Here is a 20,954-nt window from a genome sequence, read left to right as displayed (position 1 = left end):
GCGTGTGCGCATTCAATGCGCGATTGTAGTTTAGTTAGTTTACTGCTTCCTTCAAGGTTCATTGCTTACTTATTTCGTTTCCCCTTTTCTTCACATTTTTCCCTTGGCAATCGAAACGGTTGAAGGATAATGGGTACAGAATGGAAAAGCTCTCCATTTGTTCCGGTGGAATGCTGCCTCTTTCTCTTTCGCCGCACCAAAAGGCAGTGCTTTGGAAGAGGATTCGTTGTTTGTGTTCACTTTTCTCTTGCCGTTTCTCTACTCACAAACAAGCGATGGTGAATTTCCTGTCCCTTTAGCCCCCGCCAGCTCATTCCGTGCCTCGTGCTCTTTCTTTCACTGCTTGATACACTCCAGAAAAATTCTCCCTTGTTGGCTGAACCATTAAAAAGCTTTTCTTGTTCGCATTTTGTTTCCCCAATTCCCCATCCAAGCTTTTTCATTCGTGGTGGCTGTTTGGTTGTTTATTTCTTGTTATATTTTTTCTCCCCACCATTATTTCGAATCCGTTTCTTTCCCACAATGCGATCCGCGATTTTAGTCGTTCACGCTTTTTCCTGCCTTTCTCTCTTTCTCGCGCAACCGTAGGTTCGTTCTTTGTTCGTTGTTTAGTTGGTTTTGTTGCTTTCTTAACCCCCCACCAACCTATCCGACTTTTAATTTTGCGTTTGCTTTTCCATCGATCAATGTTGCCTTTCCTCAACCCCTATTGGTTTGTTTTCATCCCAACCGGCCGCAGCTGCCACCTCCTTCACTCATAACTTCATTGCAACCTCTGCTATGGCTTTAGACCCCTTAAGAGAACCGTCTCGTGTCGCCACACTCCATCAATAACGCCAGCAGCAATCCAGGAAAAGAGGTTACCCCGCGTTTTTGTGAAGCATTTTAGAGCTTTTCATGCTCTCAGGACTCAACGCGTGGGCAAGAGCAACGGTGGAAAACGTCGAGCCAAGGATGGGGTCACCGTTCCGGCATTCCACCGAAGCAAGCCACCCCGTAATACTGTTAAAGGCCGGGCGGCTGATGTCGTTTATCACGGAGCCGGTGCCAGTAAATTGTTAATAATAATAATGCGCCCACAATATGGCCTTCCGATCGCCTCACAAATGCCCGGATGGTTGGGAAATGAGAGAAAATAAGAAATTCAGAGAAAACTGCCACGTTTCCATTTGTTTGCAACAAAGAATTTTTTCTATGATTGGGAAAATCTCGGGGGAGAGCGACAATACCTTGAACCAGATGAGCAATAATATCATCGATAACAGTATCATCATATCTATTTCGTTGCAAATAAGCTTTTGTTATTTTCAATGAATTTGATCTCAAGTGAGCCAAGCAGACTTTGCTGAAATTCAAGATACCACACGTTTCCGTTGTCATCTATTTTATAAAACACATTTATTTAATTCGCCGAAAAAACGTTTCACGACTGTTACTAGTTATTTTGGATTAATCAACCAGTTATCAAACAACTTTGCACATGAAGTTTATAGTGATGAATTGGCAGCCCCTCTGAGCTAGAGAACTATTTTTGCCCAAAAACAAGCATACAACCATTCATTTGCCAACTGTATATTGAAGCGTTGTTTATTTGAAAGTTTTTAGATGCTTTTACTTTTCGCAATCACGGAACATTTAATTTTTGAGATTATCTAACATATAGGATGAAAAGATGTTTATCTAAATGATTTTTATAAATTGTTCATATTGAAAATCCTTTCGAATGTTCGTTTCATTAGCAAAATTGGACGAGGAAATGTATATTTAGAATAGATCAAATAAATTTACTAAATTAAGCATATACCTAAAATATCTCCTCTACTGTGGAAGCTGTTACACGGCACGATATAAATAAACTATAAATTGATACGATTATGAACTTTCATGTTCGATTCATCCACAATGAAACAAATATAAAGTGTTATAACAACCTGGAATAAAACCTGGTAAACAGAACCGCAATTTATTATCTACTTTTTCTATTTGAAGTTTTTTTGCGTTTCTGCACTGTACAACGCATCAACATGCGTGTCATATTGAGCTTTTCTTTTTTGTTGAGTGTAAGCTTAGCTTTGCCCCTATCGGTAGTGTGAAATTGATCCTGTTACTTTTTTTGTCCCCGATCGGGTGGTAATTCGCCTCAATCCCGCATTTCAATTAGCTTTCCTCGCTTTTTACGACACGCCGAGCCGCTGTGTGCAGATTTTCCTTTTTTTATTCGTATGTGGCCGACAGTTTTTTCACCTCTCTACTTCCATGTATTTTGGTTGTTTCTTTTTTTATGAGATCTACCCCTCACCATTTGGCATCAAAGCCTTACCTGGAAGCTGTATTCATTTTTACAGTCATCTAGCGCACTTTTTTATACAGCCGCAGCCATAACGACGAAATATGACAGAGGAAAAACAAACATCCGTCGAACTGTTTTGTGATGAATTGCCGTACAATCGAACGGTGCACACCACACCCACAACTATGCTGAATGTGGAGAGATGCGATATGTAAGCCGATGTTCGCAGCATAAATGCAACCTCCGCTTTATGATTGTTTGTTATAGCTAGGGATCGAAAGGGATTTGAATAATGCAAGCAAAAAAGAACGAAAGCGAACCCTTGGAGGGAAAAGTGTTCCGTCTCCCGTCCGATTGCCCCCGTCAACGGTAGTAAACAAATCACTTTATTTCGGCCCATTGGCTGAAACGGAGTTTATTGAACACTTTCCTGCACACATTTGCCTACGTTTCGCATGCATCGGGTATTTCGAGGGACAAGTGAGAACGGTTTTGGACGGAGCCGAATGCATGTCCAAGTTTTCACCTTCTACTCACTTTAACACCTACCAATTAACGAACAACTCTTTGGTTTGGCTCGTAAAAGAAAGGTTGTTAATTCCTTTCTCTCCTATTGATAGTAATTCCTCCGCTGCCGATACGCGGGAACGAAACAACAAACACAAAAGCCCTACCGGCTTCTTGAGCAGTAGTTTCGGATATTGTTTCCCAACCGGAGAAGCTTCCCAAAACAACGGTACACGGCAATTGCGGGATCGAGACAGTTTTTAAATGCCCAGAAATGCGAGATGAGGGAATTGTTATTTTCAACAAAAATTTGCTGTACAAATTTTACGATACTTATACCTGGTCAGAGCAATTGCAGAAGTATGGAAAAGAAATCCTTTCAGTATAAGTGTTTGTTCGTTCAATTTATGCGTATCCGAAAGCTGCTATATTATGTCAATGTTTTTATGAAAAACTACCATCAAAATTGAATATAGTGTATGTTTCAAGCTTAGCTTCTTAAATTTTGAAAAAAAAACACGTTAACCGTTTTGTTACGTTTTTTCAAATTTTTATTTAATCACTTTGAGAGAAGTATATAATGTGAAACTCGATTAGACCTGAATTTTTATTTCTATTTATTTAATAACCTTTTGGATTCTTGTTAACTCATTAAGAATATTTAGAATATTTTTTAAAGAGATCAAAGTTTATATAATCCGTTACACAAATAGTGAAAGAGTGATAATTGGTTGTTGTTTTTTCAAAACATATTAACACATGTTTTTTGGAAATTAAAATGTAAAATAAAAATATCGAAAATGATTTAGGGTTCAATTTAAATTTGATTTTGAGTTTGTTTTAAAAGATATTTCACTCTTAAATTTATTGCTCCAAAGAACATTTAATAAAAACATACGCCAATTGCGAAATCAAATATAACACTAAACAGTTCTAAGGGACGAGTAGTAAGAAATAACAGAAGTATTACTGTTGAAAAAAATATGATCCATGAAGTAAAGAAATAGAAAACAAGTAGGTAATTATTTTTCCACCAACGTGGATCGTAGCTTCGTGGTGTGAGCTCCTACAGACCGGATGTCCTCGGAGCGGATGTACCTTCGCTTCTGCACTTCAGCGAGCCACAACGTGCAAACATCGAAAAATCAGCGAAGCGCATCCAAATTGATCAATCGCAAAATGATTATCTACCGTTTGGAACAATTTCCCGTCTCATTTCCTTTCTTTCCTTTCCTGACGTAGTTTTTTTTTCCTATCTGCCTCTTAATATTCAGCACTTCATATTTCTGTGTGTACCATCAAGTAGAGCATGTGTGAAGTGGCATTAGTGGAAGTGGCATCGAGCAATTTTTTTTTCACTTTTAGAGAGCTCAGCTTTTCCATCGTTCCACCGTTGCTTTCTTCGTACCTTCTCGCTGAGCGGATGAATCGGAAAAGATGAGATTTTAATCGAACCCGTCCACACCAGCAGGCGGTTGGATGCAGCACAAAGCTAACGATAGATAAATAATGTTTTAGGATGGAGAGAGAAAAAAATGCCCCGTACCTTTTCTTCATTCCTTTGACGGCTTTTTAGCGATGGTTCAAAATGCTGCCTCAAACAGGAGTCAATTAAACCGTCTTAACCAACATCACAACAACAAAAAACGAAGGAAATATGGTTTTCCTACGGCTTGGTGTGCTCTCCTATAACACACGCGCTTGTCCCAAGGCCATAAGGCCGTACATAACATGTTATCCTCCCGCGTTTCATCTCTAATTCTAATGTGGGCTCGGAAAGCATTTTTGTGCTAGTTCATTTTACTCTTATCTTTTTAGCGTACCGGATTTTGCAATTAACCGCTCGTTGGAGAGTAAAGCGGCGTAAAATGAATCGAACGGAAGTGTGCCGTATGGTTTCCATCTCTAGTTTGTTTGTTTTTTTTCAGTAATAACCCACAATGGCTGATTTAGAGCAACCAACCGGATCCCGAGATCGTGAGTAGTTTTTTTTTGATCCTCAACTCCTAAGTAATAGATCAATAACGAGTGAAGAAAATAAGCAGATTACCTCAATTGAATGATGATTGATGATTTCAAACATCTGCTTCTAGTTTGCCCAAAGCCTTTGTTTGTCTATAAAATATTTTTGTTCAATAAAATAAAGTCGAGCTAATGTCAAAACGTAAATATTGTATCACATGGTTGACTCGTCAAAACGAAAACCTATTTTTCGGGATTTACCAAAACATAACCACATGTAATCTATATTTTCACGACGCACGCAACACGGACTGTATATTATTATTATGTAGGGAGTAAATTTTTAAAAAAAGTACTCATTGTCGCGCTACCTGCTTTGCAAACCAACGATTGATTTCTCCTCCCACCCTGTTGTGGAACTTATTTTTTATATACAAAAAAAAAATCGCTCTCATAAATCCACTAAATATCGCCACCACAAATCATAACGATAATTTACGGCAAATAAATTAACCACCCATCGATTCGCTGTCCAGGAGCGATAAATCACGCGTAATCCAGTAATTTATCGCTGGTTATCTCTTTTTCTCTTCAAGACACCTAGATGTCTCTTTTTCTCCGCACAAACAACTTTCCGCGCAAATGTCTCCAAAGTGGAAAGTACCGCACGGCATAAGTTTGTTGATCTTAGCGTGAATTTAGAAAACAAATGATTTTCCATGTAGCAATCCAGAGCAGCAAAAGGGTATTTTTCTTACATTGATTGCATTTGGAGGAAAGAAGACATTCCTAACTTAACAACCCGAAAATGGCTCCAATAAGAGGATTAGACAGAGCCAAGCACAGTCATCCCTGCATGGTTTAATTCAAATTATCAAATATATGGATTACTACAAATGAATTCTCTATTTACACTGGTGCAGAAACATCAAATCTCTGCAAAACTTTTGCATGCAAAAGTGTGGTGTATTCTTCGTGTAAAGTGAATTTGTATTGAGGCTTTTAGCGTTTCTCAAAGCACAAAAGTTATGTATAAAATTTCTATATTCGCAACCACTTGTTAGTTTTATAAAGGTTCGTACTGAAGCATATAAGATGAGTGTTGCAGGTAATAAATACACGATCTCCAAATATTTAAATGGCTATGTTAACTACTTCATACCTAAAAAACCAAATATGTTTTATAGCAGGGAAAATCAATTTCATTGTAAAAGCAACGTGTATAAGGATTCGATTAGCAAGAAAGGTTAGCGTACGGCAAAGAGTAATGATCCCTAGAATTGATTGTGTCAAATCGAGAACCCAATCGTATCACATTTATTGATATTAACTCCAGTGACAGTTAAGAAAGATATGAAGCGTGTCCGACAAAAGGCACGATTAATATACGCGTCTTGATAGTGGCCTGGTTATGCTCGGAGTGTCGTACCGACGTGCCTAACAAGATTTTCGTTAGGAGTCCTCGGTCCGAACGAGCCTGATTCTGATTGATGTACGCAATTAGCATCGTGCAGTTCGCCAGTTCTCGGAACCGGGACCGTAACCGTACCCTCCATTAGTCCTGTCGCCACACGGCCTGCCGCCCTTCGCCAGGCTAATCCGGTTTAGCGTCGTCACCTTTGTCGGTGGAAGCACCTCGCAGCGGCAGAAGAACACCTCGAAACGAAAACCCGACACGATCAGGTGCCAAAACGGTTTGGCTGGCCCGCCGGGACACGGGTGGTTGTGGCACGAGAAATTTGGGGCAAAAATCATTTACGTTTTGCGGTTACGGCCGGCTTAAGCTGACCACCACCGGTCATTGAGGCTGATAAGAATGGTTCACCCGGTGTCCGCTCGGGGCGTATTTTTCGTACCCCGTTCTGAATGGATTGAATGCAAATCGGGAAAGAGGATTATGACACGTCTCCGGCGGCCAGGTCCACCATCCGATGCGTGGTAAACTGGATGCGATGGGAACAAAGAGGAAGAAAAGAGATTAAAGAGATCAATTGGCAATGGCTACCGCATACATTGGCCAAAGTACGTATCGGGAGGATATTCTGCACACACGTGGACTTTGATTGTGTGTGCGAAATCTTATTTCAATTGACAACAATTGATCATTGCAATAAGAATATTTTAGTATTATGATTTCTTCTGAGAATGCATTCAATTAAAGTGAAACAAACGGTTATTATCGCATAAGTATAAATGGAATGATTTTACTTCATGGTAAGTATACTTCCCTATTTTTATTAAGAAATAAGATTAAGAATTAGGAAACGACAAAAAGAAGAAAAAGAAGCATTATAACCATTTTTTTGTACAACATATTTCGGGCAATGCATTGAAGAATTGAAGACGACATGAAGACGGAAGGATAATACCGTTTAGAAAATAGTTTAATAATGAACATCATATAAAATTGTAGTTTCACAGGCACACAGACACAATCAATAAGTCAATACTATGGCAAATCTAGATTATCTAGTAAAAATATCAAATATTTTAATTTGTTTCTTTTCAATCGATCACTTTATCTAAAATTATCAAAACAACTTTTAAAAAATAACTCAAATAAGTTTTTTTAGACCACTATCAAATTTCGTTTCGGTATTTGTTAAAATAACGTATCTTTGAACTTCTTCATCTTAATTGGAATACCTAATTTCAACAACAACTGTACTGTTAAGTATTTATGGTATCGATATTGCACATTATTCTACACACAAGTAGTTTTATTTCAATTTTTCCATTAAATTTCTTCGGAGAATTGTGAAATTTTTCAAAAGAACTATGAGAAAGGTTACCGAAGATATTTCAAAGTAAATTTTCTGTACTCATAGAAATTCAACTCTAAACTAAAACTTTTCAATACAAAATAAGCAAGGGTCACCACAAGCAAGCAGCTTTATCTTTGTAATAATAGTTTTCTCCTACATTATACGCAAAGACTAACACCTAACCCGTACGAACATAATTCGTTTGTATACTCGTAAGTATCTATAGTTGCATTCCAAACGTATTCAAACCAAATAAAATATTGTAGATCCAATACTAAATGATTTCAACGAAAATAAAATTCTAAAGAATTGCTGGTTGAAATTAGTTGAGTGGCTTTTTGTATGAGCATACATTGGGAAGATCAACAAATAGCAGTTATTCACTTTATAAACTGATTTTGCTTTTATGTTACGGTAATCCTGAACGTTGAAATAAAAATTAAATTACATAAAAATTACTTCACAAAGCTGTTAATTTATTTTTTGGAATAATTTGAAAATATTTGCGGCTAAAACCTGCATCGGAGGGCCATTGTTTCGCGCATTAATCCGGGATTTCCCGATCGTTTGAACAAAACCTCGTCCTTCTTCATGCTTGAACTGCTATCGCCATTGTTTGACTTTTCTATTAGGTCATCCCCGACTGATCATTAGTTTCGAGGCTCCGTACCACTGGACAATAGTCGAGAGGGGTTGATCGTAGGTAGTTGTCCTGAAAGTGTCTAGTCTCTTTACATGCAACGGTGAAGGTGGTCATTTTTCGCGGGTACGGTGGTCTCCAGAGGGCGTGGGGGCGTTGCGATCAAATTAGAAAGTTAACTCCACACAAAAGGTCGCCCGATTGTTCCGCGCCGAAGAAAGCAGGGCCCACACCTCGGCCAAGCCTAAACAAACAATCCGTCGGGCTGGGCTCATGTTCCGAGGGTCCTTGGAACAGGTATAACTTTGGGGGCTCTCGGTACAGTGGTTTGCCACTTTAACAGGTAGGTAAACACAGTCCCCATGCTCATGCATTTGGGATGCAATTATTCTACCTCGGATTTTTCCCGACCATTTGCTCGCCTCCTTGATAGCCCTCCGCCGGTCCTTACGCTCGGAGCCTAGGAGGATAGTGGAATTATTTTATTACACGTCCAGCCCATTCGGCGATGTTTCTTAGGCAGCTTCCACGAGCGGCATCCAGCACGACCGGGCGGGAGGAAAAAAGAGGAAAAGCAGGAGAAATGTACTCCCACCGAAGGGTCCGAACAATAAAAGTCAACTTTCTGTTTGCAGAAAATCGTCGCGAGGGTAGCGAAAGGACGAAAACAAACAACTACGCGTAACGTATGGGTAATTAGGACAAAAAAGGATCGATTGGGCTCCTTCCGCCCCGGGCTGCCTGTCCGCCCGCTCCCCCGGCGGGGGGTAGATTGTTCCTGCCGGAAAGAGTCGGTTCGTGTTCCCGGCTCCATGGGTGTCCTTTTCGTTCGTGTGCTGCAAGGACCCCGACGGCGGTGATCGAGCCCAGATCGGCGTATTCCAACATTCCTTCCTTGGACTTCGGTGAGCAATAAAACCGTGCAATAATTTTATCCTTCCCGAACCGAACGATCCTCCGCCCGACGATCGTCGGACACTGGTTTACTCCACGACAGTCGGCAGCCAGCGACCGCATCGAATTGCGGACCACGGTACGATTTGAGCGGCGTGTTTGTTTACGATATGAGCTGGCAAATTAGATTTGCTGTGCAAACAACAAACGCATCCCGGTCCCGGTAGGCACGACAATGACAAACCCAATGGCCGTACGGTATGCACTCTGGGGTTTGCTACCAAGTTATGACACAATGAGCTCGTATACATTTATGTTTATGAATATACGCAGTCATAAATGATCTCTTCAGGTATATTGTCGGACGCAAAATTCGTCAAATTTGAACCTTCAATTCCATCCCAAACTTGACGACATCTTTAGGGTCTGTTTGCTGGCGACGAATTTGGAATGGTAAATATTTTGGACATTAGATTGCCCGCCTACCGATGGGCGATTCGTCGCGCTGTATCGACTGCTTATAGTTAAGAAGTCAACGCTGAGTGTGACCTTATTTTGGGATGAGATACAGATGTCCTGCATACGTTAACAGCGACTCCCTTAAAAATATGTTTCGGAGTCAGGGCTTTTTGTTTCAGCTATACGTTACAGTATGCAATGCATTTGCTTTTACATGCCAGTTAATAATAAGCTTTTATCTAGTAATTCCCTTAAAATATGAAGTAATACCACCAAAGGGGGATCAATACATTCTAAGGGACTACGCGGTGAAATAATTGGAGGCCTTCAAAAATGTCCATTACCTGAATGTTCATTTTTAATAGTATCATATCATAATAATAACATATCTGCAGTATTGTTTTTCAATATGATTCCAAAATACTACTATAGTTTAGAGCCACTTTGATTTATATTTTACAAATTCTGCGTGCATTGTGATGCAGATGTGATTTCCAATTATTTCTATGAGTTCATCAACAATATAACGTGATAGGTAATTCACATTTCCTGTTTTAATATTTGCATGTTTTAGCAAATAAAACTTTACAAATTCATCATATTAAAAAACCTTACCTTCTTTTCGTTCTTTATGACCTCTAAATCTAAGACCGAATGGTCCTATTGAAAACTTCCCATTTTAATAATTGTCTGCGATAAACGCGATTATTCAAATCTCTTTTACCTAGCTACCATGTGGTGTTTTGGATTTTTCATGGTTACACAACTCATTTGAAATAGCTCTCGAATTATTAAATCATTTGACCAATTTGGACTGCGACGAGGAAAATTATTTCAAAGGCAATGTTCACTTTTGCTGGTGCCCCGTTAATTGAAAGTACTTTAAGTCAAACGAAAAACACATATAAACAAGATAAACGAAAACTTATTCTAAAATTGCTTTAAAGGGGAAAATTAACTACGACAATATAATATAAACGTGTAAAAAAATCGTAGATCAAAATATATTACAACGAGAACTATGAGTGATAAATAATATCTATTACTATCCTATCACCCACCTTTACCTTTAAATATCGAAAAAAATTTCACCATCTTTAACATTATTTTGCAATTCTAGTTAATACTAGCTGTTCAATTGTTTACCACGATAGTCTTTTATCCTCGTTGCTATTTTATCTTTTTTAAAGTACATTACAAATTATCTAAATGAATATACGGATGCTCATACTGTGAAATAATTAAATTTTAACTACATGGTCGAATCAAAATATCAGAGCTTTTGTTGAACTCATTTTAAATTTTCTTTATATATTTGTAACTTAATATCACAAGCTTCCCTCTTTGAAGAACCAACCAATAATACTTTTACTAATAATACTTCACCATGATCAACATTAATAACTTGTTGATCTTGACTGCTGAAATTCTTATTACTTTTACTACCATATTGAACTCACCATACACACCTAACGAACAAAACCTAATATTTTAAATCTTAAACTAAAATCAACGCATGACTGCAATGGATTTGTTTCTATAAAACATTATTAACCCTATTGGTACAATCTAAATTAAATACAGTATATTTCTTCAAATTTGTTTGGTATATCGCATAGCATATGCAAAAACGCAGCGTATGCATAATAAATGCTAAAAGAAGCCCGAACATTAATTTAAGTTGTTTTTATTAAGAAATACGGAAATTAGACTAATTACATACGAACACCCTATTCTGGTTTAAACCAAATAAATACGACTAAAAAAACAATTCTTCATCAGAATCCATCTCTGAAATACTTTCCTTTGAGATCCGTTAAGAAAACAGAAGCTTTCGTCGAGATACGAAACATGACGCCCGAAACGACGAAAAGAATAGAATACATTGTGTTCAAAATCGAACGCCTAGACCATGATTGCGAGAAAGGGTTTAAAATCAACATATTATTAACCTTTCACAATATTCCATTCAGCCTACAATCGGGCACATTCAACTGGTCAACCAATTTCGCGTCCAAAACAAGAATACCTAGGGCCAGCTATTTTCGCACCCTTCTTCCCGCCCGCTGGGCGTGTCGGTGGGAGCTTCCCAGTTTCTTTATCCCGGGCTTACTTTCCCAAAACTTTGGCCGGGCTTTTCCACACCATCCTGCTAGCAACAATCGCACAAATCATACGGTAGCGCCTAATTGTAGCTTCTATTATTCTCGTACTCAAACAGACCCATTATGGCCGGTCGAGTGCCGGGGAGTTGTAGAGGAAAATAGAAAAGAAAAAAAACGGCCCAGCACCAGGAAGGTGCTTATTAATCGTTTTGAACTCAAACATTTAATGGCGATGGGCCTTTGATTGACTGTCTTGGCAGTGTTGGATGGCGCACTGGCTGGCGCAATCATTTCCCAAGCCAAGTCGTGCAGTCAGCAGCAAACCGAAACTGCGAACCTCCTCCGTACCATGGCAGCATTCCGAGCAGCATTCCGCACGGAAGCCAGTGCCTACGGTTTTTCAATTGGGCCTCGGCCAGGCCGGCCACTGTAAGCCACCACCATGATTATCCTCATCCACCGCCATCACCCTGAAGCGAAGGGGACGCTTTTCGAAAGAAAGAAATACCCCAAGGTGTGACGATTTCCTCCCATTTCAAGCATTCCCCTAAATCCCGAGCGCTCCGCAGTGAGGATAATTATATGGCGCGCGCGTCCTTACGTGGCATCCACCCGTTCGGGAGGCGCTTCGGGAACACATTTCTCACATACCGAACCGGTTTCAGAAAAAAGGGTGTTCTCCTTTATTTACTTTAACTGCTGCCTATTCTTTTTCCCTTGCCACCATTAGCAGCATCGTCCGTTTGGCGATCAATTTGTCAAACCAACTTCGGAGAGACTTCCCAGTGACTAAGATGTCCTTAGAACAAAAACTACTGCATGTTTTAAATTGTATAGTAGTTAATCTAAATTGTTTCGTGAATCGTAAGTGCTTAGCAAAAGTTGAATTAGATATTTTTCAGCTAATGAAAAGAGGCTTAATAGTGGTTTTCGTAAGTAACACCATATCTATTATTTATGTAATAATTAGTGATTTTACTCACATGTGAGGCCAAATAAATAAAATATACCATTTTTATAAAACAAAATCTTTCACAATATTGTTGTGCATCGATTGAGTTGACGATGAAAATGAAGATGGAGTGGAATTAGTATTGAGATCATTTTAGATTATTTCAAATAACTTGTTTTGAAGTTAGATTGAGTTATATTGGAAGAATTTTGAATTAGTAAAAAAAGTTAATGTTTTTAATATTATCATCACGATAATGAGCAAGCGAGGCTATATGAATAACCAAGCTCTTGATAAAGAAAAGTGTGAACTTATCTAGTCATATTTTGAATCCATTGCAAAATACTTTGAATATAAACGATTCGCAACAATAAATTAAACAATAATTTCATGACTTTTTTATCGATTATGCAATACTTCACACACGTTGCTCGCAGTAGGTTTTCAATACATGATTGAAATCACGAATTCATCTCAATTGAACGGAACCCTCGTCATTAAAGGTGATAATGATGATTAGGTGTCTATGTTTACACTTTATCCGATTAAGAGATTTCCTCTCGTCTTCGAGGGCCGAAGATTTTGCCCCTCCAAACGCTATAGGAAGTGATAAACATTCACCTGAGCCACGTCATCCGAACCACTTGCTGCTTCCCAAAAATGCGCCCGCATCCGAGTTCCCTTAATGTCTTCATCATTTATGGGCCGTAGCTGGAGGTAGCTTTGAGACAGCTGGCAAAAAAGGGAGAAAAATACACCAGAATCACCTAATCACACATAATGACGGTTTCTGGCGCTTCAACACTTCACTCGCAGAGGGCTTGGGTTTACTTTTGGAAAGATACTCGTTGAAATCGAGTGTATGATGTTTTTTTCGTTTTTGACTCATTTCATCCACGGCTGACGAAAGATGACGAGAAAATTATCTACTTCCGTCGTTCAATGCACCTTATCTTGGATCTTGGATATTGGCGGCTGACCAACAGCTTCGACATTGGTGTATGCAGTCAACAATGTATGGACACAGGAGTTTTCCGGTTAGGCTTTTCAGGCATTCATACAGCCACGCCTCATTACAGCGATACGTAACATCGACTTGTATTTGTTATTTTGTATTGATCCTTTTAATTTTATCAGATGAGAAAAAGAAAAAAACAATTTTTCCTGTGATGTGATGTGATGTGATGGTTTTTTTTATTGATTAACATTCAATATATCGTATTTTTGCTTGTATAATATAACCTAATTTTAGCATCTCATTATTTTCAACCCATTTCGTTATAACTTTCACAAATTTATTAATTGATACACATAAACACTTTTGATGTGTTTTTATCGTAAATAAAATTTAAATCCCACGTTTTTCATTAAGTTTTTCAAATTGTTTACCACTATTTAATGTTTCATTTTGCTGTTCCAAAAGTAAACTAATTTACATTTAATATTCCTCAAAAAGGAAATCCACATGGCAAGCGGTGGTTCTTCTGATGAAAATATCGAAATTGGTACAAAATAGATTTTGCCTGTTAGCTGTCAAATAAAAATAATTTATTTCAGCATAATTTAATCAACATTTTACGAAAATTTATATAAAAGAGCTGAAAATCACAAACACAATGAGCATTTACGTCCAAACGTGTGCTTTGTACACCCATTTGTTAGGAAACCGTTTACATAAAATTGCAATAGCATCTCGAGAGGGTTAGAAAGAGGAAACTTTTTACCACAAAATGAACGAACTCGGATTGTGTATCAATTTCAATGATTGAAATGTATATTATTCTTACCAACAACCCAACTACCGTATCGTTTCTGCCTTTCTGAAGTACACAAGCCATTTAAAGGAACAAGAAAACAACTTCCGTAGCCGGAATACTTGAAATGTGAAACGACTCCGTTTTTCCCGAACCAAGGAAAAGGGTCCCAGACCTTTTGGCCACGCTGTATGCAAATGCTGTAATCGGTCGCTCCACTTTGCCACTCGATTTGGTAAAGATCAATTAGTTTCAAGAGATTGTTGGGAAAAAACCGGGATCCAGTGCGCGAAATTAATCGATGTGAAAAAAACGGTTTCCATTCTCGGAACCTCCTCAAGGTGCTGACTGGGAAGGTGAGAAATAGTACAGTTTTTATCGTCCGATACTTAGCGATTCAAGCATCGACCCCGGGAACTGTTGGGCAAGGAATCAACAAATTAACGTCCCTCCAATTGGGCGACTGGGAGAACAAACGTGAAAGCATCACTTGACATAACCACGGCTTCTTAATTGCTGCCAAGAAGCAGTCCCACGGTTTGTGTGTGGCCACAGAAGCAGTGGGCTGCACCTATGGGAGCTGCAGGGAAAAGGGTTTCCTGGAAGAAAAAATCCAACGACTTAGGATACCGCGTAATGTCGCCAGCGGAGGGCAAAGAAATACTTTATCTTAACAATGGCTAGCGGGTGAAGTTTTCTTGCAGTAATTGTTGTTTTCCTTATTCATTGCGCCGTCTCTCCTTCCACGATCCTAATCGTACATCGTTGCGAGCCACGAACAAAGTTTTCCAACTTCCCTCCCTGAAGAGCCCGGTTGGGTTTGGAGTTTCCCGCTGCACAAGAAGTGCGTCCTCGAACGAAGGCCGACGATGGCATCGATAGCAGTTTGCTTACCGGTAGCGTGATTCCTGTTTTGTTTTTTCGTTCGATAAACGTCCCCTAGGTCCTAACCGATGCTCTCCACTTGCGCTCCGGATCAAGTGCTTTTAGCGAATACCGATTGCACTATTTTCCGTTCCGCGACCCATCCACTTTCCACGTTCATTATTATTCCAAACGGCGTCGCGGGTCGCCGCATGAAACTGAGAAAGGAAAAGAAAGGAAAAAATCCCGAATTCTATTGCACTGGGAAATGTCCTAAGCCACCGGTAAATGCAATGTCGCACTTGAACCGGTAAAGAATTCTAGCGCACGATCGATTCGGCTCGATAACTTTTCCACCTTGCGAGAAACAATATTGTTTCGAACCAATTCCTCGTCCCAAGCAAAGCGCAACTTTTTCAATACTATACACTGAGGATCAGTTTTGTTTTTCATTATTCAATGCTTTCAACGATTGATTCTTATTTAAATACTATTGATTGGTACAATAACTCAACTATTCGAAGCACCTTGGCAGTTGTAATCCCCTAAACGGTTGCGACAGGACATGTTTGCTCACAAAATCATAGAACTTTTATCGCGATCTCTCATTTGGCTGCTTATTGTTCGGGTTAGCTATTTCTCTAGTTCTAGTTGGTTACAAATAACAACTATTATTGACATTTTTGTTCTTCAAAATGTTTTCTAAACCATCTAAATAATTTTCTGTTGAAGGAAAAAAGACTCATTTATCAGACTTTAAATTATATTAAAACTATTATTGAATTTATACAAATTTGAATCTGTAGTTAAGGAACTACGGTACTGCAATACTTTTCCCTATCCTTTTCAAGTCATGTTTTGCATACACAATCGGTAGTCCGGTGAATGCTGCACCGAAAGTTGTCAAGAGTTATCGTTTACCGATCGATGTGTTTTATTTATTTTTTATTCTAAGTCCCTCTCCCCCTAACTCCAAAAGGCGGTAACCGGAACTGAAATAATGAGTTCTGAAATATATGCTTCGCCGAACAAAAACATTGTTCGCTTGGCGTTTAATGTCAACGAGTGCAGTTGAAGTTGGTCGCGATGACTTTGGGGTGTGATGGGATAGCGGCAGTGACTTCGCCATGTCGCCAATGGTGACCAGTGTGGTACCGTAGTAACAGTGTAACTTACGGATAATTGAAAAAAAAAAACAACTGCATTTGAAGCCCTTTGGAGGCTTAAGAGCAACATATTTTGGTGGTTAGTTACGTACTGTAATGCAACGCTATGAACAATACTATAAACTATGTAAAGAAGTGGATGGATGTTATAAACCATATATTTTGTAGTTGTTAGCGTTGTAACAAAACATTTGGTTGGTTTTAATCCTCTTTCCATACCAATTCCAATGGTTCAAATTTACCTGTCCCATGAATTAGGAACGAAGTTCATTAAAAAACAATTGAAGTTTCAAAAAATAAAAAACCCTGCATGTTTTTTTTATATTTAAACATTATTCTTTTTTATCATATCCTTGATTGCTAGTCGACTTGAGTTCTTCTAACTTGCCGAAATGGCACCCAGACGGTCAGTGTAAAATTCACAATAGAATGCCATCGTGGTTCATCTGTTTCCAATATACGAGGAAAATCAACCCCGTTTGGTTAGTTAAATGTGAGAAAACCATGCCCTCCAGATTGTTGTGAATGAAACAGCAGGACAAAACCTAATCTATCACGCAGGGCAGAAAATGGATTGGTTTTGTAGCGAGTTCACGCGAAAGGTGCAATGGAATGCTATGAGCGAGCCACGAGATCAAATTTCTTGCTGGTTAGGTCTTTCGACCCCAGCAGCGATCCGATCGGTCCCCAGGGAATCGAACGGGTTGTGTGGTAATGCAAAACTGCACCCCATGGCGGACCTTTGTGAGGTTTAATTTGACCGATTTTCGACTCAATAACCGATCAGCATGATACGATTTTTTTTTGTTTCATTGGCTGCTGTATGTTAAGTGTTGATATGATGGGATGTCAACTTAAGTACCTTATGATTTATTTCCTTGAAATAAGGGTTGGGGTTTTCGTCACAATCAATTTCTAAATGCTACAGTTTTTTATTTTATTGAAGGCAACAATAAGAAGGCATTGTAAAACGGCATGCTGATGCGAATTATGAATTTCAAGAATGATTTCTCTTCTTCTAACGGGAAGCCACATCTTATATACATTTAGTGATGAACGTTGTTCAGTTACCATAATTTATCGTGGTGTACGGATATGGACATTACTCGTTTTATTTTTGTATGTAAAATGGTTTTATTAATCAAAATTTGCTAAAAGAAACTAAAAACGCTTCAGTCATCAACGCATTGCTATGTAACCGTCATTTTAAATATTAGAAGTTGATAAACGCTTCACAACAGAAACGTCATCATCGACACTAGTGGTGGGCAAATCAAACCCTTTTAGAGATTCGAACCTTTCAATTCAAATCCGACATAGGATCCGCTTCTCCAGATCCGAATCCTATATGTGCACATCAGAAAAATCTATGGATAGAGCAAGCTTAAACGAGTTGATCGCGAAGTTGAGTGAAACTGGAACAAATTAACCTCTAAGGATCTAATATTCGAGTGCAAAGAATCATTAACGGAGTTCGCCGATACCATGATACATTTGTATTCTATACCATATTCCGGTTTCATGATCCGATGCAGAAGTTTAAAAAAGCGCTTAACTTGTTTAAACTTGCTCCATCATTCAAAATGTATTATAAATAATCAAGGAATTAACAGTTAATTGATGCAGCATTGAAAATGTTTCATTGCTCATCATTGTTTATATTACACATGCCCATGAGTTCCTTTGACATGATATGTATGAAAATTGGTAGTTCGATCGAAGTGTGCTAAGGGTGAATAACAATTTGTTATTTTATTTCAAATTTCCATTATTTCAAATTTTGGCCAAAGGGTTTGAAGTTTGTTCAACTAACCTTGGCCATGTTGTAACTGCTTTGGTCTTGCAAACATCGCTGCTGTCAGTTTTGTTCTGATGGGAAAATAAACTGTTGGTTTGTTTTGATTACATCTAAACAGTGTGGACAAGCAAGCATTTTGTACATTAAACATACATTTAAAAGACCAATAAAAGCACAGTGGGTGTCTTGTGTTTTCGATTTTGTTTGACTTATTCACAAAAAGCAACATGGGAGACCGAAATGACCAAACGTTGATGGATAAATCGATGCGATCGGTTTTCGGTAAGAAACTTGGGTGCTGATTTGTCAGAGAACGTATTATAATGCACTTCACAACTTTTGCAGTCGGTAATATTCCATACGAGGCAACGGAGGAAAAATTGAAGGATATTTTCTGTGAAGTGGGTCCCGTGCTATCACTGAAGTAAGTTGAATTGTTGGTAGAAAATATGCTGAGTGTACAACACTCGTTTTACTTGCAGACTTGTGTTTGATCGGGAGAGCGGCAAACCAAAAGGCTATGGGTTTTGTGAATACAAAGATCAGGAAACAGCTCTCAGTGCTATGCGGAACCTGAATGGCTACGAATTTGGTGGACGTGCATTGCGAGTAGATAATGCTTGTACTGAGAAGTCACGCATGGAGATGGCTGCCCTGCTGCAGGGGCCCCAGGTGGAAAATCCGTACGGCGAAGAGTGTGACCCCACCGCAACTCCTGATGTAATTGCGAAAGCAGTCACCAGCCTTCAGCCAGACCAAATGTATGAACTTATGCGACAAGCGAAAGCTTGTATCCAAAACGATCCCGATGAGGCGAGAACCATGCTCCTTGAAAATCCTCAGATAACGTACGCATTGCTGCAGGCGGCAGTAGTGATGAGAATAGTGGACGCACATACGGCCGCCACATTCCTTTATGGCCGCAATGAGATGCCACCTGTGCTAAAGGATGATTCCACAAGCGTAGGCCCGACACCAGAGCCGCTAAATCCTTTGTTTGGATCAGACGGACTCGGTCCCATGCCAAACTCTTTTCACGACAGCGACGAGCGGCAACTTTTGAATGATCGAATGGCAACACCAAACATGGACATGGATTTGAGACTCATTGATCCGTTCGTCGCACATCGTGGCGCTGATATGATCAATTCTTCCATGCCCGATACGTTCCCGGCTGCAGAACAACGGCAACAGCGGCCCGTCGATCCACGCTTGCATAAAGATCCCCGCCTGGATGCGTCTGCCGGAAGCTCAAGTGGTATCGGTAGCATCAGTAAAGCCATGCCACTTCCAAGTTTGGGGGGTCAATCTAAGGATCATCCGCCGAAAACAGGCGCTACAAATGATGCATCGGATCAAGAAAAGGCAGCTTTGATCATGCAAGTACTGCAACTTTCTGACGAACAAATCGCCTTACTTCCGGAAGACCAGCGCGCAAGTATTCTAGTATTGAAAGAGCAAATTTCTCGAAATACTCAAAAATAATACCTCCGTACAAACTAGATGTTTGAGGAATTTTATGAATAAACAATTTTTGTCATCGAACTTACCTGTTCATATTACTTCATTCTTCTTCTTCTTCTTGGCGTAACGACCTCTTGGTCATGCCTGCCCTTTAAGAGCTTACGAGACTTGTTTCCCTGTTATACGTGGATAGTAAGTCCTCTCGTACAGGGTAGGATCCGGTCTCGGTTGGGATTCGAACCCACGCAGTCGAGATGGTGAGCCCCGGCGCTCATGGGCCGATTTTCTAACCGGCGCTCATGGGCCGATTTTCTAACCGGCGCTACCGCTCGGCTGTCGCAGACCCCCCTTCATTATATTTTGTGAATAATTGAACAGATACTTTCCAAGTAGTAGTGAATAATTGAACAGATTCAGATAGGGTTAGAAAATCGTCCCATGAGCGCCGAGCGCCTCACCATAGAGTTGTGTAAATCTGATTCAGATTCATGAATCTGAATGAATCTCTGCCTTTATTATGATTATTATTTTATTATAAAATTGTCCGCCATGAGGCTATGCAAAGTCCGATCTTAAAACTTAACAGAGGGATAAACACATACAAAGGGAGTAATAACGGGTACGGGATAGGGGTAACGAATAAAGATTAGGAAACGGTGGTCAAGAGACGAGAACGGAAACTGACAATGGACATGTGGTGGTCAAACAGGTGACCAGCGGCGTTAAAGTCGGACAACGCACGCAGCCATGGGTCATGGGTCCAACCTGTCCATCGCTGTGACGCCCGCGGGTGACCAGACAACGCAAGCGTAGTCGATGATGGGTCGAACCCCGCAGCAGTACAACGCCTTCAGGGATAGGTGGTCGCGAATTTCTGATGACATGCGGGTGAGGAGTCCCAGCAGCCTGTTTGCCCGTTCGACGACTCCAGGGTCCAGGTGCGACCTGAATGTCAGCCGATCGTCCAGCCACACCCTCAGATCCTTGACTACGGCCACACGGGGGATGGGCAGGCCACTGAGATGGTAGTTGTGCACCAGTTTGTCGGGAGAGCGACCAAACGAGATGACACAACACTTCGCCACGCATAGCACCAGACCGTTGGCGATGCACTAAGCTTAGAAGGCATCTGCAAGGTTTGCAGGGAGAGGAGATCACTGGACGAGGACACAGGAAGATAAAACTTGACATCGTCGGCGTACATCAAACAGCCCTCTGGTGGGAGGGCGCAGACACAATCCGAGATGAAAAGAGTAAAAAGGAGGGGACTCAAGACGCTCCCATGAGGTACAACGGGTAGGCCAATGAACGGATCGGAGAGGGACCCTCCGACC

The 20,954-nt window shown here is 40.0% G+C and overlaps 2 protein-coding genes across 2 annotated transcripts in view; both read left to right on the top strand.

The window, feature by feature from the left end:
* Positions 1 to 20,954, top strand: part of LOC131287727 (glucose-6-phosphate 1-dehydrogenase) — a 284,204-nt gene that overhangs the window by 80,019 nt on the left and 183,231 nt on the right. The window lies entirely within an intron of this gene.
* On the top strand, positions 18,384 to 19,679 carry LOC131287730 (cleavage stimulation factor subunit 2-like). Its single transcript, XM_058316812.1, has 3 exons — positions 18,384 to 18,438; positions 18,502 to 18,580; positions 18,639 to 19,679. The coding sequence occupies exons 1-3, from the start codon at positions 18,384 to 18,386 to the stop codon at positions 19,639 to 19,641; spliced, it is 1,137 nt and encodes a 378-aa protein (XP_058172795.1). The 3' UTR covers positions 19,642 to 19,679.

Source organism: Anopheles ziemanni, chromosome 3 (genome assembly GCF_943734765.1).
Source record: "Anopheles ziemanni chromosome 3, idAnoZiCoDA_A2_x.2, whole genome shotgun sequence".
Lineage (NCBI taxonomy): Eukaryota > Metazoa > Arthropoda > Insecta > Diptera > Culicidae > Anopheles > Anopheles ziemanni.
The sequence above is the reverse complement of the archived record's forward strand: the minus strand, read 5'-3'. Positions and strand labels throughout refer to the sequence as shown.

Bases quoted from the DNA above. Each gene is read 5' to 3' on its own strand.
- LOC131287730 (XM_058316812.1), top strand. From the start codon at position 18,384: ATGGGAGACCGAAATGACCAAACGTTGATGGATAAATCGATGCGATCG. The intron at 18,439-18,501 runs GTAAGAAACTTG...CAACTTTTGCAG, and splicing joins ATCGATGCGATCGGTTTTCG to TCGGTAATATTCCATACGAG. The intron at 18,581-18,638 runs GTAAGTTGAATT...TTTTACTTGCAG, and splicing joins GGTCCCGTGCTATCACTGAA to ACTTGTGTTTGATCGGGAGA.